Below are 27,933 nucleotides of genomic sequence, written 5' to 3' on the forward strand. Positions count from 1 at the left end.
CCGTTATTCCTGGTCACTCCTGGCGGTGCTCGGGGGAACAAGATCCCCCCTCAGCCTTCTCTTTTGGAGGCTGAACAGGTTCAGGTCCCGTAGCCCCTCCTCATAGGGCCTGCCTTGTTGTCCCCTGATCCTATGAGTGGCCTCCTCTGGACCCTCTCCATGCTGTCGAATGTTCAATGTTAGAAATGTGTTCGATGTTAGAAATGTGTTTAGTTTTTCTTGTACTCGCTTTCCAGCTAGACGTGCAATGTGAATATCAATTTTTGTGTGATAACAAAAGATGCAAACTGACTGCCAGGAAAATAGGCTGGACTATTTTGCATTTGTTGCTGGGAGGTGCTTGCAGCAGATAAAGTCTTGTCAAGCCAGTAAGGAATGGATGATCCACTGACTAGGATTCTGTTCCTGCTTCTGTGCGCTGGAGGATGTGTAGCCCCAGTCTTCTGCTTTGCTTTCTCCATCTGTAAAAGGAAGATAATGCTGTTCCCCCTCTGCAATATAAGTGGATCCCTAGATAAAAAGGGCAACAACTACAGCAATAATTGTCAGTTGTGAAGGAATTACTTGATGCCTTTTGTGCTTGATTGGAAATAGGCTGGGGATGCAGAAAAGAGTAGTCCGCATATGACCTTAAGGACAGGGTTTTTTTGTTTGTTTTTTTTAAAGCAGGAGTTCCCACATGGGCCTTGTACACAAATATGCCTGGCCACATGCATAAATCTACAATTGGAGTAGCTTAGCTCACTTTCACAGTAGTGGAAGTGTGAAGTCTTCACACATGGAGTTGAGCTTGTGAGTGCTTTCCTAGCCCTAGAAGTGATAGGACTTCTTTGTTCCCTGGAAGCTGCTGGGGTGGTGGGGTTTGTGTGCTACTACATGTTATGTCTTCGTTTCCTAGCTCTTAAGCCGCCTGTTTGGGAAAGTTTTCAGTTGGTTACAGGCTGCCTTGCAGAGCTGATGTTAAAGCTGTTACCATGGGGAACAAAGACAGAGGAACATGTCAACTTACAGCTGCAAAAGTCACTTGCAGAAAATAACCTTCTAGCATTTTGGAGGGTGGGAATCTTGCCATTCCTGTTCCAATGCAGCTGGAACAGTAATAAACACTGAGCAAAGGACCAGTTACTCTGCATCTGGAACATTTTTGTAACTCATCCAAATCCAGTGCAAGCACCGCGCAGAAAGCAGTGGCTCTTGCCAGCCCTGCCTAGTGAGACCCAGGGGGTTGTGCATTCAAGCTTGGCTCTGGGTGAGCCATCTGTCTTCTCATGCTGCAGTTCTTCCACATCTTGAGTGTTTCCCTTGTAGAGAGTAGAACAGTCATTTGCTACCCAGACTTACTCTATGATATCTCTTGTTATGGGGTGTTAAGGGTTCTGTCAAGAAGAATTAGCCCCTATTTTATTAACTGTATTTTAAAATGAAATGTGTTGTTAATCAACGAGCCAGTGGTTTCTATACCTATTGGAGTACACCACACCCATCCTTTTCCTAGCATTATCCTGGATGCCTTCAGCTCCTGCAGGCTGCCTGCCAACAGCTGAAATGAATTGAAGGGAAAGCTTATATTCTCAAATGGTGTGGGCCTGATCAGCTCCCTCAAACCAGTGGGAGTCTCATTTCACTGCCAGGAATCTGGTCCTGTGGCACCCCCACTATCGCAGCATCCCCCTCTTGCTCTCTTACTCTTTCTTCTCCCTCCTGACTCAAAGGGCAGCAGCAGCTTGTAAATTGTCTTTAAGCAAAGGGGCACGTGACTGTTTTTCCCCTGGTCTCCAGTTACTTATCTAGGTTAAGCTTCTACACGCAGGCGTGTGAAATGAAGCGGTAAACTTTATCCCTCCCCCCACCACCCCAGCAGCTGTCACTGAGCCACAGCGTGGTGCAGGTCTGTGGGGTAGAGGGCAGATCCAGAATCCTTTTGCAGGTATGTCAATACTGGTAGCACACTTCTGTGATGCCTTCAGTCTGAAGTGACCCATAAGTGCTTTCTAGAGTTGGCTGTCTCCATTCCTTTTTTTTTTTTTTTAATATGTACTGGAGTACACATTCGTATCTATAAATTAGTTGTACACCTTTTGGTGGCCGAGGGGGGGCTAGTATGTGGGCACCTAATGCAGAATATGTTTGTGTACCAGTGCCTATGTGTTGTCTCCATGTAACCTGGTGAGAGGGATTATGGTAGCGTGGCAGCATGCATAGAAAGGTTATGTTGGTTTAAGTTTGGCTCGCACAGCTTGTGTGGCTTGGCTTGCTACCCCCTTAGCGAAGCCATAAATGCAGATTTGTCAACCCCAAAGATTCAACTCTTTGAATTGTACTCAAAAAACGTTTTACAAAATTGGCTCAAAGCTTGTAGGATTTAAGAAAATTGGGGTGGGGCGGAGTCTTTTTTTCTTTGCTTGTTTGGGCAGAAAAAGCCCCGAGCACTCAAAAGCCACAAGAGGGCTGGAAACTTACAAACTTACATGGAAATTTACTTACTTAAAGCTGATGTTCCCAAGTCATCATTTGAATCCAGAAGTTGTGCCTTTAGAACACCACTGTATGACATGAACTTGGGGATAATATTGGCCAGTCACACTAGCAAAACATCATACCGCCCTGAAGCATTGCATGTCCTGTCAGTGCTGCAAACAGGAATTGCAGCATCACTATATATCCCTCCACCAGGTACCTTACATACAATGAGCTCCAACAGTCCAAGCCTCTGAGGAAGAGGGGAAAAAATATCCAGTGATCAAAACTTTATACTTTCTCGTAAGAGCATGTGCTTATCCCTGATGACTTGTGGATCATTTGGGGTTCAGAGAAAGTATAAAGTTTAATAAGGTGTTTAATAAGCTAAAATGCCCATATCTAGGCCTGCAGTATACTTCTCACTTATGTAGCAGTGAAGTCCACATGAGAGATTGACAAGCTCATCTGCCCTCTTTCTAAAAATTCAGCTTACTTTCCTGGATGTGGAATTCCATGCACCCAAACTTACCCTGACCCAAGGAAGACCAGCTCTTTGGAGGTTTGGACACAGGATGGTTTTCTGGTCCATAACTATGTGACTATTGGGTCATAAACAGGGGTGTGCTTCTGGTAGTTGGTAGGACGCTTGACCTTGAAAGACCAGGGTGTGATTACTGCATCAGTGTTTATTAGCATTCATCTGGGATGGCCTGCATAACTTGCCCTTGGCTTCAGCATTCCTAGTACTGTACTCAGTCCAGAGCTGTGTTGAATAAAACCTGCCAAACCCCACTTTATTCCTTCCTTTCCCATAAAAAAAAAAATATTCTCTGATAGTTCCCTGCTAAAGTGTCATCCCTTCTGCAACTATTTAAGCACAGCAAAAATATATCCCATTTTAGGCAAGAATCAGAAAGTGATCCTATTGCTGGTTGTAAATTAAGAGAATGTAGCTAGAGGGGTGGGAATTAGGGGGACTATGGGGCATGCAGCCCCACTCTCCACCAGCTGAATGGCTGCAAGTAGCTTGTAGTGCCATCTTCCTGAACAAAACAACTCTTGATACTATATGGGTCAGAGTGAGGAATGGTATTTGTTATTTTTCCATTACCACACCCTGCAAGAGCCTGGGTTTCTCCTTAAGGTCTGCCATCCATGCATTGACCCTCCATAGCTTGAAAGCTGGTAAGTTCATAGCCTGAAGAGGTATGGTAGGAGGGCACCCTGTCTGTCTAGTTGCCCTTGACCTAAACGTATCCTTCCAATCAGTGTTGATTCCCTAATGCACCTGCACTACAGGAAAACCCATTTCATTGTTTCCTTGTGTTCCCCACCCACTCAGTGTGCCTCTCTTTCCTATCCTTTGTAAGCTTCCTGTAGCAGGGACTGTTATCTTGCTGTGTTTGATGTTGTGCAAAGTGCTATACAGTCTGGGCTGGGGCTGCTGCTCTAATGCAGCTGACCCATTCTTACCTCCATAAGAGTTTGTCCTAAAATTTTCTTCCTACAGCCTCTTCTCTTCAGTTCTCTTGAATTGATTCACAGGTCTCCTCACTGCCATGGTTAATGTTGGGGGGATGGATTCATGTGAAGACCAGTCTCCAGGATACCACATTTTCTCTAAGTAGAGATGAACCATGTATCTCACTAGGAAATCTCTAGACATGCAGAGAGGAGGTGTATACAAGAGGGTACCAGACTTTACTTTTCCATGTAGGTACAGCACATGTGCTCTTGGATAGTGCCCTCTAGCACTGGTGAAGCTGAAGGATTCACCTTTGGTGGGAAGAAAACATGATGCTCATCTTGAGTTCTCTCAACAGAGAAGACATAGTGGTGCTATGGAAGTCTGTTTGCAGGGAACTTAAAAATAGCTCATTAACTTGGAGCAGTTTCTCAAGTTAGAGACATCACCTCTGAGGCAGCTCTAGCTTAGATCAGTTAGCAGCTGAAGGGAAACAAACTTCTACCATTTTTGCTCTAATTCTCATTGCAAATTGGGCCCAAAATATTAACCATGCAACACACTCTGAAAGGAATTAGTGTAGTCTTCATCCCTTCTCCAGTCTAGACAGGTCAAGACTATTTAGCCATATGAATTTTATTGGGCTCAGTACAGGGGTAACTGGATAAAGTGAATGACCTGAGATAGGTGAGATTAGGTCTGATGGTCCCTCTGGCCTTAAACTACATTGAACCTATGAAAGAGAGGGACAGCAAGCACTTGCTTGCATTTTCGTTCAAGGAAGTGCTCGAAGACTGGATCTTGGTCACTTGTGTGTGTACATGGAGCACTTTGTACATCCTAGTCTAGGATTTCTTGGGGTTCCAAGGAAGTTGGCTGAGCTGTGTGGTGGTCTGTGCCCCTGGAGGTCCCTGCATACCACACAACTAGTATGAAACTAGGAGCTCCTTAAGCTTGCTAAGGAGCAAAAGGTCTGTTTTAAATTTCCTCTGCAACTTCTGTCATTCCAAGTTCTCTCAGCCTCCCATAGGGTTCCCCAGGCACCTGTTGTAGATCAAGGCCTCCTTACTTTACTCCAGGGCTCTAGCCCAGATATCTGTTGCTCCTGTTTTTCCCCAGCAGTGTTGCTCCAGGGAGAGACCCGGACTACAAGCCCTCCGAAAAGAAAAGCTTGTTGATCAGCCTTTCTCATGTTGCAAGCCTTGGCCATTTACGAGGAGCCTAGGCCAATCCACAAAACTGTGGCTAAACAAAAGGTCTCAAACCCTGTTTCTGAGGGACTGTAGTGTAGACCTTTGCAAATGTGACAACTAGCTTAGTCAGCAAAGTAAAGGAAGCCATCAAACATAATTAAAGCACAGGGCCTGAAAGGAGATAAGGGTAGACCATACATGAAATAATCCAAATATACTATATCATAGCTTTATCTTACAATATTAGTGATTTATGCAACCAAATGTATTGGATGCTATTTTGCTATATAATAAGATATTTTTTTTTTTTGTTTTGTTAAGAAGTTTAGATATTTTGTAAAAACAAAAACAGCCTTGTCAGAGAAGACCATAAACAAAAGGTAAAAAAAGAAACAAGCCAGTGTTGAGCAGCACTCCACAATGGGGGAGGAAGAGAGATTAAAAAACCCTCCCTCTTTCTTTCCCAAGGATATAAATCCCAACTAATTGACACCTTCCAAGTCTGCAAGAGATCTGGTTTAGTCCAGTTCCAAAAGTTTCAGTGGAACAAATTTAAATAAAACCAATCAGAGATCATTTATTAGAATTTTAGAACCAGCCATCTATAAACATTGGGCATAGGCTGGAGGGAGATTTGGAGAACTAAGAAAACTCAAGAAGGGCTGCTGCCAAATCTGTGTGCCACCCTTCTTCCACTACTCAAGTCTCCCCAGCCAATGTAGGTGAGAATCTATGCTGTGCTGTCACAGGTAGCCAGGTAGACTTCGGGATAAGTGTTTATGTATGTGTTCACATTTTAAAGTGCAAGCAAATAAAAGGTTGGGCTGTAAGCCTGTTTCTGCCTCTTATCAGTAGCCTACCCATAAGCTTATGTGTAATCTGGGTAACATGTGACATCTCCACATCTTTCTGTATTGGTTGCTGACTGTTGTGGCCCTTTTCGATCCCAGTCTGGAAATTGGTCTGTGTACCAAGCGTGTACTAAAGCTAATCATCCTGCCCAATGTTTCTGATGCCAACTTAAGAGATGAATATAGAAAAATTGTAAAGAGGTTTACTTTTCCCCATATACGCAGGCCTGTTGTTTTAGACAATGGAACTAGACTGAGTACTTAAATATCATTTCTGTAATCCAACTTCCCATCTGCCAGCCCAAAGCTGCTGCTTCTGGATTCCCTGTAGAGGAAGCCAAATAAACTGTTTGCTGAAATACAAGACCTTGGAAATTACTGCTTTTGTACAACCTTGCCAGTTTCTGGCACTGCCTAAAGCTGGTATCTTCCTTCTGGGATGCCCTGTGACTTACCAGCTTTGAAGCCGTCTGCAAACTTTGCTAAAAATCCTTAGCAGTTGAAGTGGCAGTTGGAGAAGAAATACGAAATACATTTTTCCTGGCTTATATCACACTACAAAAATATTCCTAGTTTCCAAGTGGCCCTTGCTATTAAGTGTCTTTTGGGAGAGTCAAGTAGCTCTTGTGTTTATCTTGTTGCTGTTTTGAGCTCGTATGCCATGGAAGTGGGGGGAGGCCCTGCTTATTAATTCTTATGTGGTGACCTCTCTTGTAAGCCAGGAGATAGCTTGTGTGCTCACTATATGAATACCTTAATAGCTGAAGGTCTCCAAATGGCCTCTGAACATAGATAGCATGCTTAATTCTCATCCTGTTTAAACCTGGAGGAGCCCCTGAGTTACAGGTGCCTAGGAGGCCATGTTGATTTCCCCTTCTGTGAGGTGACATGCAAGAGAATGAGTAACTGTACATAGCAATGTAAATGTTTCTGGTTCAGTTGTAAGCAAGCCAAAGAGATATGGTGCCTAGATGATATAACAGTGGAAGCAGCCTCATGTTTATTAACTAAACTACAATTTATATATGCAGTGCCATCTGCCTGCAGAGGTATGTGATGCTTAATATTTGGGGGGTGGGGAGTGGTTATTTATATATATATATAGTGGTAACCATCACAGACTAGTAGATGAATCCACTCTGCTCTCTGAAAGCTCACACACACACATCTGCTAACTGGATGTGTTTTACACAGTGCCCTGAGACGATCTGGTGAACTGTCTAGGGGCAGAACCCTGCCTTGAGCACATTCTATAGTAGGATATGGCAGCAGTCGGTGATACCCACCAGAGGGACAGGATGGGACCTAGATGATCTTCCAGTGTATCTAGGCCCTAGACTAGCGATGACTTTAGTAACTTAGTCTGTAATCAGCACTCTGAATTTGACCCCCAAGCAAATGAATTTCCAGTGAAGCTGGTGTAGCAGCAGGCACTTGGAATGGGCAGCAGTATGTAGCACTGGCTGAAGCTTGTGGCTGGCCTTGGTTGGGCAGCCCTTGATAGAGTATGCTATAAGATGGCAGCCTGCAGCAGAGGAGAAATTCTACCATCCCTTGGCCAGCTGCTTGTTCTGCACGTGTGTATGTCCCTCATCTCTGAGCACCTCCTGGCATTTAATGTATTTATTTCCAAGGCTGGGAAGAGCTACTATTCTTATTTTGTATATATGAGGATCTAAAGTACAGTGGGTTGGCTAAAGTCACAAAGCAAATGGAAGGAATTTGGTTACTGTGGCAGGGCAGGGAGAAGAACCTGAATTTCCTATGGCTTAGGCTAGCACCTTAACCACAAGACCATCCTTTCCTCTGGGTGAGCTGTACACCTGAGGGAAACCTTGGGATGTTGCTGCTACCTGACTCATGCAGAGCAGAAGTCAAGGTACCTCTTGGCAAAGGGAGGCCTTTGTCCCTTCTCCCTGTTCCAGATGGGAGTGAGAGCTGCAATTCCTGCCTGTTCCTTAGGACATTAGCTGCAGCAGGAGCAACACAAACATCACATGTTAAATGGGCAGCAGCTGCAATGATTTGTTTGGGGTTTTTTCCCCTTTTTTCTCTTTTTTTGGTGGGAGTGGGGCAGGGGCAGGAGTGGGGAGATTTCTAATCTCACTAGTCTGGCATAGTTAAGAAGTTGGGGGGTGAGGATTATATTACTTATTTTAAGTAATACAGTGCAGATGTCAGTTTGCCATTACAGAATGTTTCCTGTTCTGCCCCTCTAATCTGTCTGCAGTTCATTTCAAAGGGGACTTTAATTTTGCTGAAATGGCCTACAGTTAGTTACCTGGGACTTTCTGCAAGTAATTGTCAGTGTCTTGCACTGAAATGAGGAGTGTCTAAGGGTGCGTCTCTACTGCAGGATGTAGTGGCGTGTAAAGGTGCCTGAGCCATGACAGCATGGGACTTCAGCAGGCTAATTCACACTTTTCAGTTGAGTAAATCAGCTCACACAGGGCTATGTCTACACAAGACATTCATTGTGCAGTAGATTAATTGACTGCACAGTAAACATTGCACGTTTACATGTGTGCCCCTATTAGGCTGGAGTAAACTAATTAACTTTGCAGCAGGATAGTACTATTAAATACAAGTCCTGTCCTGGTGTGAAGTTTTTTACTCTGCAGCAGAGCATATGTGGATGTTGATGCGGCTGGCTGGAGCATGAGCGTGCTGCTTGCCAGCTAGCCTAAAGCACCCTCATGCCCTAGCCAGCCCCTCTGCAGCACATTTTGCCAGGGGCAGCAGCTCTAAGCTAGCAAGCTGACCTCCCAGGCTCTCTGCTAGGTGGGGCTGCTGCAACCCAGCTCAATGTCCTGTGCTCACATGTAGATCATGCACCTGAGAGCAATAAATTCTGGTGCAATAAGCTCTGGAGTTTATTCATATACATTAATTTGCGTGTGAAGACAAGCCTGCAGAGCCCCAGGTTGCCATGGCTAAATGGTTTCAGTGCCCAAGCTAGTGTTGGTGTACCACAGTGGATGCACCATATGTATGGTCCCTGATGCAATACAGACAGTGCTCGGACTTATGACACAGTTGGTTCCTGAAAGCTGCATCTTAAGTTGAAATGTTGTAATTCAGAACTGATTTTTACCATAGAAAACAACGTTATAAATGGGGGACTGGTTCCTGAACCAAAGCCCGATACTCTGTTTTCACCAAAAATAACTCATAATGTTGTACTCAATCAATTATAGATGAATAATATAGCTACCTTAATGTATTTATATTGTAAATAGCAATCGCATTAATTTGGAAGGACTTCTTTGAGGTGACTTTGCTGGACTTTTTGAAGGGCTCTTGGCTGGAGTCTTCTCAGGAGGCTTGGCTGCAGGTTTTTCTGGAGTCTTGTCTGCTTTCTTAAAGAAAGCATCCAAGGAAGCTTGGACAGATGTTTTCCAGGGAGATGGGCTATGCAGTGAACATGTTCACTGGCATGGCATTGCATGGGATCAAGCATTGTAAGGTTGAAACTGACATCCAGAAAGTTGAAACAGGGTGTCAGTTTATAAATGGTGTGTGAAACATTGTAACTCAAAACATTGCAAGTTGAGGACTGCCTGTATTAGTTTTTGCACTGCCTGCTCTTACTCTTGCGGGAATCCTGTTAAGCAGGGCAGCAATAACTGGACCTTTCAGGAGTGCATTGTTGAACCAGAGAGGAACCCACTCCATGTCTGAGCACAGCTGTGCCTTTCTTGTGTAGGAATTTGGCACTGGTTTGCTGCAGGGGTTGTATGTATCTGAGTGTTGTAATATCTGGATAAGCACAACTAGGTCAGTATTTGCATTTGTCTTTGGGTATAAAAGGGCTATTTTGCCTTGGGAGGATGCACTCATGATGCTGAAATAAGGTGAGACATCGTCATCTTATGGCACTTCCATCTTCCAGGAACTGCAGTATCTTTTAGAAGATCAGGCAGTGCATTATTTTGGCCCCCCAAAACTTTATAAAAATCTACAAATTTGAAAATCATAAACACATAATGGAAGAATAACTATGTTGCCTTGTGCCAGCTTTGTGTTGCTTTATGTCTCAAGCTGGACTGTTTAACCTTCCCTGGGCTGCCTTTCTGTGGATAGAGCAGGTGATTTGCCCCATGTTTAGCTTCTGAATCTGATACAGAGTCCCAGCACTGGGGGCAGTCTTAGAGAACAGTATCCAGCTCTTTCCCTGTGTGGGGGCTGTACCTAGTGTGGTCCCCTCTATTCAGTGTTCTCAGACATGGATGGGAATTGGAGGGGTGCCCTGTGCCTGCTTTTGCTATAGAAATGACTTCTTTGTCATCACTTCTTATGGAAAAGCAAACCTGTGATAGTGCAAGATTGAAATGACTGGATGTACTAGAACCTCCCCTTTTACTCTTGGCTTTACTCCTCCCATAGTCCCCTGGCAGATGTTTCATTTGTCTCATGCTATATGCAAATATTACATAATAAATCTTTAATGTGCTGACTGGTTATGTGTTCAAACTATCATAGGATACTTCTGCACCACAAAAATGTTGCCATTTCAATAAGCAACTTCTTTGTGGCTTATCCTCTTCATTCTTATCCAGCAATAAACTGGTTTAATATTTGGCATGCTATTTGTTGTGTGATACTTGCATAGAACATGTAACAAATTAACATCTGCCAGGGGCAGTAGTGAGTTTGGACATAAATTCTCTCTACCTGCAGTAGTGTTTGTAGCCACAAATCGATGATGGTGACCTGGGTGACTTTTTGATAGGGATTAAGGTTCCGTACCAGATTGGCCTTTAAAAGCAAATGGGAAGATGGTAAGGACAGCAAAAGTGCTGTTGGCTATGGGCTTAATACCTGTCAGATCTGGAGAAACAGCGTATGCCTGCGAGCCAGAAAAGCCAGGACCGAAACTTTCAAAAACAGGTCCCCCAAAAATGGGGAGCTCTGCTGAGGTGAAAGAGCTGTCAAGTCCTGCGGTACTTTGGGAAGCCAGGCTAGTATTTATGGGGATTTTTGGAGCAGAGCTTCATACTCCTAATTCTGAAAATCCCTGTGATTGTTCCCAAATATCTTTTGCCTTTTCTATAAGGCAAAGATGTCTCCCTGTTCTACAAATAGGCAAACACTTCCCCACCTCCAGGGTTTATTGTTGCAATAAAGTTCTGAGCTAAAAGGGGCTATGAAAGGTGCTAAGCAATGATCTGTCCATTTGGAGCTTGTTGGGCTGAGTCACTGGGGCAAAAACTAGCAAAGTAGATCTAATGAACATTGTCTCCATCAGTACCATATCTCTCTTCTCAGCAAAGCTCAACATGCATGGCTTAGGCTGAGTGCCCAGCTATACCCATTCAGACTTCTTCTCAAAACTCTTTATTCTCTTTCCTTCTCAGCGGATCGTTGTAAAGAGGTGCAGCAGATCCGAGAGCAGCATCCAAATAAAATCCCGGTAAGTGCTCCCCCTCCCTCTTGTATGGGTTTGTTTGAACTGCTCTTTCAGGGTTTCTGATAAATTGTATGCTGTTGGGCAGAACCCTAAGAGCCACTACCTGGGGTTGTGGTGCTTTGGCCCCTAAGCCAACCCAGTAAACTACATGAAGGTATGTTTCTTCCCATCCTCCCTTGTGCATGTGAGCTGATCGGAATAACTCATTGCCTGATGCCACTTCTGCGTCTTGTTACAGCTCAGCATCTGCCTCCCCAAGGGGCAAGCAGTCAATTCGACCTCAACTACTTCAGTGGCAGTCCTGGATAAGAGTAAAACTGAAAAATGCCCAAGTTCATTTTTGCAGTTGCAGAGCAGTGAACAGGGGGCTACTGAGGACAAATTGGAGAATGTCTGTTTGCATTTAACTAATAGTCCTAGCGTGAATAATTCATTACACCCCTGTTTTTGCCTCAGTCTCTGAATGGACACAGCACATCCTAAAATCACGTCTGGGTAGCAGGATTCAGTGTGGATTCAGTGACATCAAACTTAAATGATGGCCAAAAGCCTCCACTGCCTTTAGGCTATCTAAACTTGATCCCATTGAATCATCTCACTGGCTTCCTACTAGCCTTCTATAAGACCGAGTTCTTAGGGTAGATGTTTTCTTCTGCTTCCTTTTCTCTTTGGTACGTGTAGCCTTGTTTTCCCCTAGTAGCATGTGTCCCCCTTGTTGGAGGAAAAATATTTACCTTGGAAAATGTCTGCTTTCTGCATGTCCCTAAAATGTGCCCAGGACTGGCATAGGCATTCATGATGCCTAAGCTGTAGGCAACCATTGGGATCATGGTATGTGCATAAGAGGCCTAGTCAGGTGCCTGATGAATGTGCTTATACAGAGTCCTGTGACCATCGCACCAATACCTTTTGATGTGTATACCTATGCAAGAGTATGGAAGAGTGGAGGCTGCCCTAGACCTACCGTCCCCCGCTTTAGAATCCAAAAGTTAGGCTGAGTCCAGACATTCAGTGCCGTGATGGCTATAGGTTCTGCCAAAGAGCAACATGTAAAACTGCTGCTAACTGCCTCATGCCTCAGTGAGGGCATGTGTCTACCAGGATGATGTCCCTTAGATTTTCTCCAAACAAGGAGTACCTACAAGGCAGTTGAGGGGCTAGGGTTTTGAGGTGACCTATATTCATCTGACTCTGGAGGCTGCAACATTGTGGTATTTTATAGGAGCTACCCCACCATGAGTAGCCCCACCACGTTGCCACCAGGACCTCCATTTGGATGTAGTTCACAGTCATACCCAGGACCTGAGCACATAACATACAAAGGTACAGGATCTAACTCAGTCTGCTTTTATAGAGGAGGCCTGTTGCTGATCTCTCACCTATGGAATGACTCTAAATATAAAATCGTAGAAAAGTGGGGCTGGAAGGGCACTTAGGAGGTCATCTAGTCAAGCAGGGTCATCTTTGTGCAAGCCATCTTGTACTATGTTAGTCTAACCTGTTCTTAAAGCTACGCAAACAACACCCTTGCATAACTACCAGGCACATTGCCCCCAAATGCCTAGAACACTTTAACATGCTGGAGATGAAGCAGGAAAACAAGGGCACTGTCAATTTCCTGTCACTGCAGTAACGAAAATAGTTTCTTAAAATACAGGTTTCCCTCGCCAACTATGGTTTTGCCAACCATGGTTTTGAGTATCCATGCTTAATATCTATATACCATTTTGGCTACCACAGTATACAGTTTTGAGTAACTAGTTTTCCATGGCTGTGCATCAGCCCACCGCCTGCGATTTCAAATCACTCAAGCTCTTGCTAGCCACCTGTGGCGCTCCCATCTCCTCACACACACTCAGTCACGCTGTTGACATCCAGTCGCAGGTGCTCCACATTTTTCTCCTAATTTCTTTGTGATTTTTGCATTTGGCCTTTAATCATGGCCTCTAAATGAATGAGTGGTGAAGGTCAGCAATTTGTGAAGAGGGCAAGGAAAGTGATGTCCTTTGAAACAAAATTGGAGTTGTTGGATCATCTAGTACATGGAGAGAGTGTGACAAATGTAGGGAGGCATTTGGTGGGAACGAATTCACTGTGAAAACCATTAAGAAAAGTGAGGCTACTATTATGGTTAGTGTTGTGAGTGGTACACCGGGAAGTGCTAAAGTGACTTTTATGCCACGTGATCATAGCTTAGAAAAAATGGAAAAAGCACTTAAGCACCTGGATTGGAGCCCAGACACAGAAGAAAGTACCTTTGAGCAGCCAAGTGATATGTGAGAAGGCAAAGCGAATTTACGACCACATCATCCAGAACTTGTGGGGGGGGGGCCACACAAGTGAACGGACAAGTTTTCTAGCCAGCAAGGGGTGGTTTGAGAACTTTTAAAAGGAGACATGAGTTCTACAATGTGAAGATTGTGGGGGATCAGCTTCAGCAGACCACATAGCTGCTTCCCAGTACCAGCCTGAGCTGAAAAAGCTGATTGAGGAAAAGGGTTATAAGCCAGAGCAGGTCTTTAACACTGATGAGATGGATTTGTGCTGGAAAAGAATGCCTTCCTGAACCTTCCTATTGAAGGAGGGGAGGTCTGCTCTGAGCTTCAAGGCAGTGAAGTACAGGATAAGGTGACTTTATGGTAAGGCCAATGCTCCTCTACAGGTCACACAACCCATGTGCTTTCAAAAATAAAAACAAGAACCACCTGCCCATCTTTTAGAGGTCCAACCACAAGGCATGGGTTACTGCCACTGTATTTATGGATAGTTTAACAACTGTTTTGGCCATGAGGTGGAGCAGTACCTTACATCCAAGTCTTTGAACTTCAAAGTCCTACTGATATTGGGTAACGCTCCTGGCCACCCAGAGACAGTCCAGTTTGCACACTAATGTGGAAGTGACGATTCTCCCACCCAACACAACTTCCCTGTTACAACCACTGGACCAGGGTGTAATGAGTACATTCAAGAGCTATTACACCCAGTGCATTTTCAGCTGCATCGTGGAGGCGATGGAGTATGACCCAGCACTGACAGTGACACAGTGTTGGAAAAACTACAATATTTGTGACTGAATCACTAACATAAAGGAGTCATTGGATGAGCTGAAGCAGTCAACTATCAACACATGTTGGGGAAAACTTTGGAAGGAGGCTATCAATGAGTTACAAGGACTCCCCACAATAGAGACTGAGGTACGCTGCATTGTGGACCTTGCAGGAGATGTAGGTCCTCAATCCCCTCACATCCCACAAGTCAGTGAGGTGAAGGAACTACTCAAGTCCTATGCAGAGGAATTGACTGAGGAGGACCTGGGTGAGCTTATCAAATCCACCTCAAGTGATGACAAAGACGATGAGGATGAAGTGGTAGTGGTACTGTCAAAGCTGAATCTTGCCAACCTTAACAAGGTCATTCTAGTGGACAAGACTCTCTTAGACCTGGTGGTAGAGATGGGCCCCTTCATGGAAAGAAGCTTGATGTTTAAGCAAGGGCTGGAAGACCTCATGAAACCATACAGGGAGGTCCAGAAAGCTCATTCAAAAGAAAACGAAGCAGCCATCCATCATTAGTTTCTTTAAAAGACCCACTACTCAAGTGAACCTTTTTTATCCTATTAAAGGTAAATAAAAATTATTTTTATACACTGTATGTTCCGTTATTAATCATATTCAAGTCCCTAACCTCATTTTCCCCATAAGCCTTTTGTGTTGTCAACCACGGGAACTCTCAGGAACTGAACGCCATGGTTGGCGAGGGAAACCTATACACTAGAGAACCCCGTTGTGGGGAAGTCACATTTGGTTCAGTTCCTGACTCCCTGTGCGACCTTGGTGTGAAATCACTGAATCTTTCTCTCCTTCAGCTCTAAACTATACAGTTCTATTCTCTTTGGCTTGGGTCCTTGCCATCCTCCCTGCTGTCGTAGCCAAGCACCTTCCCTCAATGGGAAATGCAGTAGACACCTGTTCGCTTGCACTCAGTACATAGGGACAGAAGGTAGTCCTAAGTGTGTGTATGGACAAAAGCTGTCTGGATGCCTTTAGACACAGGAAAAATGTTTCTCTGTAGCACCTTTCACCAATGTCAATTAATTTCTTTCAGCAAATAAGTAAATGCTGACCATTGTAACAGACTATGAAACAGATTGCAGGGAGGCTAAATGACTTGCCCAGTGCTACTCAGAGTGGCAGAGAGAGTCAGCATTAGCATCCAGGTAGCCAGACTGATCTGGTGGCCAGAAAAGAGACCAACAAACCTCTGCAGTTAAGAGAAGCTGTGGGAACTGGAAAAGCCAATCAGATTCCTGCCTACAGCAGCATTGTGGTAACATTAGTTTTCTTCTAATCCTTACAACCCCAACTAAGATGAGGGTCTCCCTTTCCTGAGGGTGGGAGCTATTTGACAGAGCAGATCAGAGTACATTTGCTCTAGCAAACCTTGTTGCTAAATGGAAAGAACTGACAATATAAGCCTATTTACAGAGAGGAGTTTTGTGTCCTTGCATGGTTAGGTTTATTTTAATACTGATTTTAAAGGTCTAATCAAACTAACCTGGGGTTCATATGGGCTGATTCCAGTTTCTCCTGCAGCCTAGCTAATGAAATGTGCTGTGTATTAGTTCTTTGCAGACATCCTGGAGTTGTGAGTGAAACAGCGCTATAAGGTGAGGGATCCCTGCAGCTCAGTCCAACTGAGCAGGATCCACAGTTAGTTCATGATTCAGCTAAGCCCCTTGCAACAAGGGGTAAGCACTACCTGCCAAATGGTTTGCTTCCTTGAGGAGGCACTTGAGCTGAGCAAATAGGATCAAACCCACAACCCCAGGAGATTCCCTTGTAGCTTTTTCTGTGATTACTACAAACCAAACTCTTTCACCAGCTACTACTGCAAGAAATTGCACTAGCTTGCTGGAGAGCTGGCTTGATCTTCTGTTCTTTCTCTGATGAATATCCTTTCACTTTGTAACTGGCAGAAGAACCATATGGAGTGCATTTGGTTTGACTCTTCGTTTAAGGGAAGGCATTTCTCCCCTTCATGTTTTGCCAGGATTACCCAGTAGGCTTGGGAGGAATTGATGTGTCAGGTTCACTGATCTGATGAGGAGGTAGCTTCATATAGTGTCATCTGAGGGTCTAAGTTTGAATCAATGTTATAATGACATCACTGGCTGCTTGTACACACTACAGGGGATTACTTCAGTTTAGTTCTCCCTAAATTGAAGTGGTTGGTTTTTAAAAGCATTGCTTCAATTTAGGGAGAATAAAACCAAAGTAAACCCCTGTGGCATGTACACAAGGGTCAGACCTGACCTATACCTGCCTCTCCAGTGACAGAGGGGGAGGAAGTCAAGCTGCCAGCAAGCTGAGTGGTCCCTGAGCTGCGGGGGGCCGGTGCTTCCCTCCGCAGCAGTGGCAGTGCCCCCCAGGCGGCACCTGCCTGCAGGCACCGCAGCTGGAGAGGGAAGCACCAGCCCCCCTGCAGCTGCAGAGGGAAGCATCAGGCCCCTGCACAGCTCAGACAGGCAAACAGGCTCTGGGAAGTGTGTGTGTGAGGGGGAGGGCAGAAATAAGGCTCACTGCGCTCTTTCCCCTCCCCACCTTAAGTGGAGCCTGCCTGCTGCCATAGGCTGCCAGCACAGCCCCTGAGCTGCACAAGGCATGGTGCTTTCCTCCGCGACTGTTGCACTTTGTTAGGTAGCAAATTAAAACACCTCAGAGGTGTTTTATTTTGCTACATCCCAAGTCATTTAAAGCACAATATGCCACCAATAGTGTAAACAGCAGTGCCATTAAAGCATAATATGCTGCTGACTGTACATAGAAATGTCATTAAAGCAAAAGGGCATTTAAACCAATTTAAAGGCCAATTTTGTGGCATGTACAAAGGTCCACAAAGGACAATGACATCCAAAAATTAATTGCTCTGTCTGAGGATATTCAAGCTCCCATGGTGCTTCCAATAGTCTTACCTCCTCCAGGAAATGATCCTTCCCATGGCCCCAATCCAAATTCTGATGAGACTAAATGCTGCCTGGCTTGTGAGACTTGAGAAGAAACCTGCTTTGAAGTGCCTTATTGGCAGAGGAGCACCTTTTCTTTGATCAGTCCAGTTCCACTCTGCCTGTCCATCTAGCCTGCTTCTCTGTCAAACCTCTAGTGATGTTCACCAGCCTCCTTCTTATTGCCACTTATTAACAGTAGTGCCCAATCATTGTCCCTTCTCTGGTCCCAACCAGTGCTTTTTCATAGCTGTCTAAACACTCATTTCCTACTTTCCTGTCACCTTCCCCTCCCTCTGCTCTTCCCCCCCACTTTCCTTTCCATACCACACAATGCCCCCTCTCTTCCTTGGACTGGCCGTTCCTGCTGGTCTCTGAATGTATGTAAAACCCCTGCAGTCTCATAGCTGCTAAGAAGCCTGCCTGTGGCTGTCAAAGCGAGTCCATAGGACTCCTCTCCTGCTCCCCCAGGTACAGCTGGGTTTCAATAACTGATTTACTGCATGACACTAAAGGAGGTGCTAATGGGATGGAACAGCTCTCCTGCTGCCCCCAAAGCAATGTAATCCAGTCAAGTGCTGCTTTCCTACCAACTGTCCTGCCACCTGTGTAGTGAGTGTTCATGGTTAGCAGACTCCAAGGAAACATTAATGCATCTGAATGAGAGACTGTCCTTTCACCACTATTAAGATCCTATCTGCTTGGCCCCTACTGCAGAGAGGAGTGCTTTTCCCCTTTGCAAGGTATTTTTAGAAGGGGGGTTAACAGCTTTTTGGGTTTGTTTTTAAATGCCTCTAGCCACGTGAGCCCTCGTTGAGATCTTGTCAGATCTCAAAACCCAAGTATGGTCAGGCCTGCCCATTTTTACATAGAAGACTCAAGAGAACACCAAGCTTTTGCGTAGCATTCTCCCTGCTGAGCCCAACCTTATGTTTGGAATGAGGCTGTGCTTTGTTGAGAGATGCACTGTTTCAGAGGCCAGGCCAAGATCCTGCCCACATTGGCCCAGACTTTTAATTGGGCCTGAAGCTACCTTCCCATATTGCAGATTGTACTTTTGTGCCTGCAGCAGGGTGCAAGCACACTTCTACAGTTTTCTCAATTGTCATGAGCCCAGCTAACTTTTATTCTAATGGTGGATGTAGATCTGCTCCAGCAACCCCAGAGCCAGTCTGTGAGCATGTAGGGTTGCATTAGTGATGGTGCATTAATTCCATTATAATATATTGTTTGGGGCAGTTAGGAACTGCAGGGTCACTCTTGGATTGCTCTTGTTCCCCTAAAGCTATAACTCCTCATTGACCAATCTGAGCTTCAGACACCTGCTCTGCCATCCTGGATTCTGGACTTTTACTTTGAGGGGGTATTTGCTTTCTCCTTTCCAGAGCTAAATAGCACTGATGTGCAGCTGCCATAGTCCTTCCCACAGGCAGCTGCATTTTGGCAGTGGATAAAATAGTTTTTGTATAAATTGGTGGTTCTCAACCTTGTTACACTCAAGGCATCCCACAGAAAATGCCAGGTCTTTACTTTCACTCTATTTTTCCATAGTCATAAAATAGAGCAATTATTCTGTTGCAAAGAACTCAGAAAGACCACAGCAGGACAGAGTGTTTCTGATGCTATGGATTCCTGTTTGAACTCTTTGGGTTTATCTTGTGAATCGCATGTAGGTATTTATACATCTAACCTTGTTTATCTTTGTGCAACACCTTTAACAAGATCTCAAGGCACCCCAGGGTACCATGGTCAGTAATCTAATCACTAGTATAGACAAAGTGCTCTGAGATCTCCAGGATGAAAGACTCCCTATGTGTAAGGTAGCTTCATTTTTATTTTCCTCCTAGTTAGGGTTGTGGCAAGGCAGCAGGGGGGAATTACAGACAGATGGCTGGCTGGCTCTTATTTAGTGGCCTACAGGGAACTCCTTGTTCCAAGTTGTATTGGACTGTACTAGCCCTTGGTAACTGGCAGGGACTCTTTTGGGAGAACAGAATGGGTTTATTTTCCATCCAGCTGGAACTAGAAGTAGGTCCCAAGGGATGGGTCCAGTTACTTGCCCACTCCCCTGATTCATTGCCCTTATCCATAGGCTCTTCCCAGCTCATCAACCTCATGCCCTTTATACAGCTCTCTGTGCAATTCTCCCAGATTGCAAGCCTGTTCATGTGAAGCCTTGGAGGGGTTTGAAACTGAGCTGCAGTCTTCCAGCAGCAGGCAGGTTGGCTACTGTTGCCACCTCCCCAAGGAATGTGTGATATACAATCAGTGGAATGGAACATCAATACCAGTCCACTACAAACCAGACTGGGCCTAGCATCAGCAGAAGCCAGGGGGCTAGGAAGATGGAAATTTTCTTTCACTACTATAGACTGTCCCTCTAAACTAGGGTTTGGAGTTATCTAAGACAGATGCTGAAGGTACTGCCTATGCTCTCTTTGCCATGCTCTGGGATTCTGTCCAGTTCATTTTCTCCTACATTTAGTTGCGTTGTTACGGTAAGTCCCAGAAGTTCAGGACTTGGAAGCCTGTTGCACTACATCACAGGTCAGCAATAGTCTTGGGCCAAATGACAAAAAGCTCCACAACCTGGATTTCAAAGATGTTGGTGTGCCAGGGGCAGATGGTGGTGGAAACCCAAGGGGCCTGATCCTTGTGGCAGTGCAGCCCCAGCCCCTTCCCTGCCACGCTCCCCAAGGCACATATGCAGCAGCTACCAGCAACAAGTTGGGCCAGGGTTCTGGACCCCAGCACAGCTGATTGCAGCCTCGTGGTGGCTTGCTACAAGCAGCCTGCACTGTGACTGGATTGCCACCTCTGCATAGGGAGAGAGAGAGCTGCTCCAGGGACTGGCTGTCCCCCCTGGAGGGCTTCTTCAGCTAGTGGCTGCAGCAGCCTTCCAGTGCCCTTCTCCCCTGACCACAAGGCAGTGGTTGAGCAAAGGGGCAGAGCACCCACAAAAAATGGCAGGGGGAGAAAGAGGCAAGGGGGAAGCTTGCAACCACTTTCTCCCACAGAACAAAGGGAGAATGAAAAGTTACTATTCAAATAAATGCAACTCCCCCTGCCCCAAATGCATGGCAGCAGCACACTAGGAGGGGAGGGAAAGACGAGGGAGAGCTGCTGCTGGCTGCTAGACATGAGCACTGCAAGACAGAGAGCATGGGGCATCCCCTGAGGGAAGCACATATAGTGGGCACATAACCCCCACTGCAAAGAAAAGGGAGCAAGGATGGCCTGCATGAATAGCCCAGGCTGCTTGCAGCAGGCAGCCACAAGCCTGCAACTGGTTGTGCTGGGGTCCAGAGCTCCAGCCCAGCTTGTTACTGGCAGCAGTTTCATAAGTTCCTGGGGGGAGCATGGTGGGGAGAGGGCTGGGGCTGCACTGCCGCTGGCCCTTTCCCCACCAAGTACCCTGAAACGCATTCAGCTGCCACAGTGAAGCTAGGCCAGGGCTCCAGACCCCACTGTACCAGTTGCAGCCTCCAAGGTGCCTGCCACATCCAGCCTGGGCTCTGGGCAGCTGCTGCGTGCTGCAAAGCCCAGGATGCTTGCCGGAGGGCTTGTAGCCTCCCTGCCACCTGCTATGAGCAGCCTGTGTTCCATGGCCTGCAGCTGCCCAGAGCCCAGGCTGGGCGTGGCATACCAAGCAAAGTGGCCCCATGTGCCATGCTCAGGCACACATACTGGGGTGTGCCAACCCCTGCATTAGATTTGCTATAGATATTGAGATAAATAGAATCCCTGCCCTGTAAAATCTAAAATGAGCCTGCTGCAGTAGGGATGCAAGAGGGAGATATGCATGCTTGTGTGTACATATAGAATAGCCTATGGAATGTACAGACCTGGATCTAAATCTGTCCTCTCTGGAACCAGCCATGTTTTATTTGCCTCCCAGCCACCTGGCTCTATCAGCCCCTCAGTCAACCTAGGGAAATGGCAGCTGACTTCTTGCAACCAGATCCCTAGAAGTTATTGTCTGTCATGTAAAAAGACAGCCTATAAGCTCAAGGCACTTGCCAGCTGCTCCCCTAGCAGTCAGGCATCCTTCAGTCTGGTCTCTTTATAAATTGAAATGTCAGTCCCTGTGGGATGGTAGTGTCTGATCATTAGAGATATCCGTCTTCATTATCATTAGACATAATTGAGGTGTAAGCTATAGTCAGGATGAACGGGAGAAAGGAAGAAGAAAGATAATGCAGGTGGTCAGACACCGCAGAGCTCTGCTATTGTGCTCCAATCAATCAGGCTAACGCATGGATTACATATGCCTGAAAGACATGACACTGCTTGTGCTCATTTGCATTTCCCAGGATCCATAGCTAGAGCATCATCCATGCGTGGAGTCCTAGTTTATTCTGACTGCAATCTTCCAATCCCTTCTCCCTTGCAGCCAAAAACTTGTCTATCAAAGTGAAATGCAGATTCAGCAGGGAATGGAGAAGGAAAGAAGAACAGAGTGTAGGTAAGAGCAGCCATAGGAAAGGGCAATCCTTCAGAGTCCCCTCCCTTCCCAAGAAAGGTCTTGAGGAGAGAGGGGAAAAACTGCATTCAGCTGATGGCAAGGAAGCATCCTAGCTGCATGTTTCATTTTTCCCCACAATAAATCAACCCGTTGCTATGTACTGCAGTTATACAGAGCCATCATGCCTATTTCCTCTAAAGAGGCTGAGTGGGGGGTCGCTCTCATCTGACCTTATACTGAGGAGTCCTTTGCCTCTTGCCGCATTCTGTTTGAGACCTTAGTAGCTGCACATGAAGTGGGTCTACAGTGAGACAGAAAGTGGTTTAATAGATCCCTGGGCATGGGAAAAGGGAGCTTCTTGAATAGTCAGCGAAGTGCTCATAGCCCATAACAGCACCCTGCTAGACTCACTGCTTGGGAAAAGTCTTTGAAGGCCCAAAGGCCATTTGGGTACCAGCTGCCCTCAAAAGCCTCTGGGAACTTCTCCCTTAGTTACTTAGTGGGAGAGTTCATAATGTTGCAGCTTCTCAGCCAATTTGCAGTGGGCTGGCATTGGGGCAGAGCTAGTGCCTCCTACAGCTGTGCAACCTGTCCTCTTCAGCTGGGTGTTGCTGGATCATGAGCAGAGGCACAGTGCTACATACTGGCATGCTTCATGCCCCCTACAGCTGGAACCTGGCCAAGACCTCCCTTTCCGGTTAACATTAGGAGAAGGGCAAGTGGCTCTGACTTTCTCAACCCTGATCTAATATAATGCATGGACATGTGAAGAATAGGTCCAGGCAAGGCAAAGCCTCCATGCAAAGGCAGAGTTGTCCTGCACTGTCAGAAAGAGATGTGGAGCAATGCAAGTAGGGTCCCAAGGTCCAGCTCCAGTAGGGTCTTATACCAGGGGGCCTCTTTGGGGTCTGTATACTGGTGGCCCCACCCACCTGTTATAGGCCAACTGCCCACCTTCTTACCTACCACACTTTGTTGTTAGTTGATTAATAGATGTAATTAAGTGGGAGGCTGCCTATTTTCTGCCCCGATGCCAGGGGGCGCTATTTGCCCTCTCTGGCACCAGGGTCCTCATGCTGCCATGGGTCTCCTATGAGGCCTCCTCCATCTTCTCATAGCCTCACCCAAACCACCAGTGTCAAACAGCAAACAAAACATAAGCCCCTGGGCTATAACTTACATTGAAGCTGCCTGGCTATAACATCATCCAAGCCAAACCTGGGGTGCTCCAGCCTCACCAGTATCAGAGGCTGTACCTGCAGGCAGGCCTCTCCCCCTTAGCTGCTGGCAGGGAACTGCCATCTTGGCCTCAGCCCTGGGATTTATATGCGAGCCGGCCCTGCCTCTTCCTGTCACCTGACCGGCTGGCAGGGCTTGAGCCTTCACCCCTACTTGACTGGCTGGCCATGACTGGAAGGTTCTGGACTTAAAGGGGCCACCCTGTCTCTTAGTAACAGGGTTAGGGTCCCCTGTTACAGGTCTGCAGAGTTCCAGGCTGTGCAGAGATGAGCTTGCCCAGTGCAACATGTGGGGTATCTTTGGGGCCGCTGCTGTGCTTGGCTGAGTAGGATCTGGAGAACGCTGTTTTACTGAGAAGTTGCTGTAAAGGCCTGTTCTAAAGACTCCAGTGACTTCCTGTCCTAGCCATGCAGGAGGATTCAGTCAGGGTCTGCTCTAGATGATCTGTCTCGACTGACCTGACTCGGGACTGCAATGGCCTGTATCTTCTCAGGGCTGCTGTCTGGAGGTACTATCAGAAAAGCAGGCCAATAGGAAAGATCCAGGCAGCAGCAGAGGGCCCAGAGAGACTGTTTCCTAAAGGAGAGCTTGGGAAAGTGCCGTGGGGTGGGTCCTCAGCTGGTGGAAATCCTGATAGTGTCATTGACTCCAGTGGAGCTTTGGTGGTGTGTGCAAGCTGACAGTCAGCTCCCAGACAGGTGGTGCTTGTTCCTTGGCCATCTGAGGCAAGTCCGTGGAGATGCCCCTTGTTTTCCTGGGGAGAAGTGAATTCTGGAATCTGGCTCACCACACCAGTGACCATGAAGCTGTAGTTGGGGCTTGGTGAATCTTCGGCTGCTTGGACCTCTCGTCAGCCCCAGGGCCTAGGTCTGCATCCCAGTCAGTCTAGTTCTGAGTGGCTTAAATGGCAGGAATCCTCCCACAGCTGCCTTCAGGATCTTCTTCCCTATTGAATACAGTTCTCTCTTGATGCAGATACTGAGAGCTCCAGCCTGAATTTTTCTTTTGCTCAGCTTCATCCCCTCTTATTCTTAGTTACACTCAAACTCCTTTGGGCTTATATTGTACCTGATACAATGGGGGAATCCAAGAGCCTCATAAAGGAAGCAAAGCTCTGGAGCAGGCAGATCAGGAGCAACCCTCCCACTCCTGGTTCCTAGCTTGCACACGTGAGAGCTGCATGTGTTCTAGTGTGTGTGTTAGTGCAGGGAGAGCTGTGCCCTCTAGCCAGGTTCTGCTCGGTGGTGCCTTTACTGTCTGGGTCTGTGGTGTAGTAGTTTCTTCTTTGTGCTTCCCATTAGTCATCTTATCCAGCCTGGGTGTGTCATTCTGTCACAGTGAAGAGCACAGTACAACTTAGACAGGCTCTCCTTCACATTGGCCAGGGCACTATTTGAGGCCCAGCCACAGGGGGAGGGAGCCAAGGCCCTTTCAACAACTTGCTGGAGCTCAGCCACAGGTTCCTGGAGATTCTTTCCACTTAACCATGTGCTGGGCTCAGTCTGCGTGGCCCACTGAGAACCAACCAGCCTGTCTGCTGTAGCGGTGCCAGCCTTGTGCAGAATGGTTATCATCTGCTTCATTTCCTAGGCTGCAGATCTGACAACAGGAACAGTAAAAGGGGATAAGGCCACTGTGCTCCTCGAGTTCTGTCAATCATCTTCACCAGCAATCGGGAAATAATTATAAAGTCATGACCGATATGTTGTTTGGTGGAATGGAAAATAAAGGTGAGGATGGGGCAGTGGCACAGAGCAATTGGGATCTGGGCTCTTTCCACCAAAATGTATTTCACTACAGGCAAATACCAAGTTCTGCATCTAGAATCAAGGAATACAGCAGGAAGCTGCAGAGAAAAAGGACAGTGTCCTATAACACAGTGACTCCAAAATGATTGAGCAACTGGTTGTACACTTACAAGAAGAGTTAATGTGATCTTTGGTGTGAAAATGGCAGTAGGCCAGGGACTTCTTTGTCTCTGTGTAAGGCTTTCTGAGACCTGTCATAGTACACTGTTTATTGTTGTGTCCACAGCGGTTATCCAAGAATTGCAGAGGGTGCAGAGAAGAGCCATGAAAATGATCAGGACTGAAGAAAATGATTCACAGGAAGTGACTGCTGTACAGTGCTCAGTGTCTTTACCTTCTGAAAGATTCAGTTGGGCATTGACTTGATCGTGTCATGGAAGTGCCTCTGAGGAGAAAATACATACTAAAGAGCTCTTAGATATAAAAGGTAGAATGAGCCAGCAGCTTCAAGTTCCAGCTTTTTATTCTCAAACTAGAAATAAGCCCCACCTCTTTAACTGTAAGGGCCATTAGCTACTCAAATATGAAAGGAAGTGATGGACTCAATATCTCCTGACATCTTTAAATTCGGCTTTAGCCAAGCACAAGTTATGCCTTGGGGTAACTAAAAGCGAATGACTGGAACAAACGGGTCTTCAGATGAAAGGGTTATCAGGCCTGGTTCCTCCTAGCCTTAAGCTCTGTAAATCTAAAGGGACAAATCAAGACAGGTCAAACAGTAAGATAGTGTCATTTATATTTTTCTCTTTGAGATTGATGTTAATATTGAGCTAATGACATATCCTTACATGCTACAGAATTACGCAGCTAATGCATCAAGGGGAAGTAAACAGTGAGCATTGCATTTCAGATGATTAAAATAGCTAGTTTTTCAAAATAACAAAAAAATTCACAAAGTGGAGAGGGTTTGGGGAAGGCTCTGAGGTGAGATCAGTGTTTAGGGTTTGGAGCATGAGCAGTAAGTGTTTTCATATCCCCATTCCCGGCGGAATGTATTGAGTTATAATTGTAATGGGATACTTGCTCAGGTTATCTTAACTCTTTGCAACCATACTTCTTAGAGTCTTTATTTTGCACCATTCCTGTGTTTTGTGTTCAAGAGCTGTATTTAGAGTAGCCATGTCAGCGGTCAGTTCACATCTACACTAATAAAAATATACTGTTCAGCTTTCAGCTGTAATTTGTAGCACAGTGGGTGACCCAGTCCCTGAGCTTGAGCTTGATCAGAGTTTCCAGGGGCAGGTGTGTCTCATCTTGAAGGCTGGGCTGATTTGGACTCCTATCTCAAGTATGCTCTTTCTTTGTTTTTTCAAGAGCCAGAGGCGAAACTGTTTTGGAGGAATCTAGGAACAGCAGGCCCATTACTTCTGTTCCATTTTAAAATTAGCTAAAGAAATCAATTAGTGAACATGTTGTGGAGAACAAGGCTCCGCAGTTAAAGCCCAAACTGACAGTAACAGGGGAAACTATAAACTCATTAGCTGTTAGTAGCAGCAGTTTTTAAAAGGCTGCCACAACCCAAAGCAAATACTCCAGTATTCTCTGATGTGACTTTAACAAAAGGATTCCTAACAAAATACTAGGCTGAAATGAAGCCTCATAGCAGGAGACAGTAAAGGGGAAGGAGTTGTTAGATGCTAAGGTGAATTTGCAGGGTGCCAGGTCCTCCCTTCTGCCCCAGTGATGGCAGGAGGAAAGGAGCCATGCTGACTATAGCAGGAGCTTCCAAGTAATTTCTGTTGGGTTTGAATAAACACTAGAGTGGTTTGGGCACTGCTGCAACATCATGTAGTACCTAAGAAACTTAGCAGCCTTTGCCAGCCTACATGGTCTGTGCTGGGGTGGGGCTGGAGAAGGGAGCCAACAAGGACATGCATACAATTGGCCTTGAGAGCACTTGGAAAAATTTCTGCTTCTCTCGGCTGTCTGATCTGTCTTCAGCTCCCAACCTGGCCTGGCCTGTCCATGCCAGATTCACTCATCTGTGCCCAGAAATGCTGTTTGCTTTTTGCCAGTTCATAACCGTTAGAAACCAGCCAGAAGGGAAAGGGCCTGGCTGGATAGAAAGGAGGCTTTTGTAGTGAACCTGTGTTTAGGATGCACTTGTCCTGGACCCTTCAAGGGATCACTGCTGTCCCTTGTTCCACTGAGGGTTTCAGCAGCAGGATCCTTGTGTATAGTTATGTTCCCTGCTCATGACATAATGCTGGGCATAGGCACTGCTTTCTGGCATTACTTGCCGATCCACACAACTTCCCCAGGGAGAGCACCTCTTTTGCTGCCCTTTCCCTAGCACTTCAGGCTGGTGTTGTTTGGAAGCAGATAGGTGTTTTCCAGATAAAGATCCTACTATATCCACCTTGATTAAGGGTAGGGTTAAAATCCACACTTGACTCCTGGGCTGGTGCTTCCTGTGGGATATATTTTCCTTCGTAAAAGCACAGGATACCACACAGCAGTTTCCTTGTTCTGCCTCTGCCAGCTGTGGAAGTTACCCTGTTTCATGGGTACTTTGAGGTTCAGTCTGCACCGTGGTGTTTTGCCATCAGAGCTTTTGAGCTCACACCCACAACTCCCTGGTGGTGGTAGAGCCCTCCTTTCCCTGACAGCTGCTCCCTTTCACATCAGCCAGCAAATGTGAGAAGATAGTCCTGCCTCACCTTCTGGCTAGCACGGTCCCTTCAAAAGTTGGCATCTTCCCAGAATGCACTCTGCACTCTGGCAGCATAGCTGCTGCATGGAGCTGACAGACATCTGTGCTGTGTGCTTGGGTGGTGGCAGCTGCTGTCATCTGCCAGTGCGTGGTGAGCACAGTCCTGAACTGCTGAGGGGAGTGATGTAGGTTGGCGCCTCCCAGCCCATGTTCCTCCCTGTCCTACGCTCTTCTGTGCCCTAGATGGAAGCTTTCATATGCAGCCTGTGCCCCAGAACTTCCTGTGTATGCTGTGGATTGCAGTAATGCTGGAACAAATATTTTAACTGGACCAGTTGTGCATGTGCAAAATATAAAAAAGGACCAGATGCTCAAAGCAAGGATTGAA

The 27,933-nt window shown here is 46.2% G+C and overlaps 1 protein-coding gene and 1 long non-coding RNA gene across 2 annotated transcripts in view; both read left to right on the forward strand.

The window, feature by feature from the left end:
- MAP1LC3A (microtubule associated protein 1 light chain 3 alpha) overlaps positions 1–27,933 on the forward strand; it is a 36,812-nt gene that overhangs the window by 4,280 nt on the left and 4,599 nt on the right. The window contains exon 2 of the mRNA XM_019539733.1: positions 11,327–11,382. Within this exon, the coding sequence (XP_019395278.1) occupies positions 11,327–11,382 (56 nt within the window). The remainder of the gene's footprint in view (positions 1–11,326; positions 11,383–27,933) is intronic.
- LOC109313247 lies at positions 19,106–23,913 on the forward strand. The gene is made up of 3 exons (XR_002102007.1): positions 19,106–19,200; positions 21,774–22,725; positions 23,324–23,913. It is a non-coding gene; the product is annotated as an uncharacterized LOC109313247 (long non-coding RNA).

This window comes from Crocodylus porosus, unplaced genomic scaffold, assembly GCF_001723895.1.
Source record: "Crocodylus porosus isolate Cpor-Errol unplaced genomic scaffold, CroPor_comp1, whole genome shotgun sequence".
NCBI classification, from domain to species: domain Eukaryota; kingdom Metazoa; phylum Chordata; order Crocodylia; family Crocodylidae; genus Crocodylus; species Crocodylus porosus.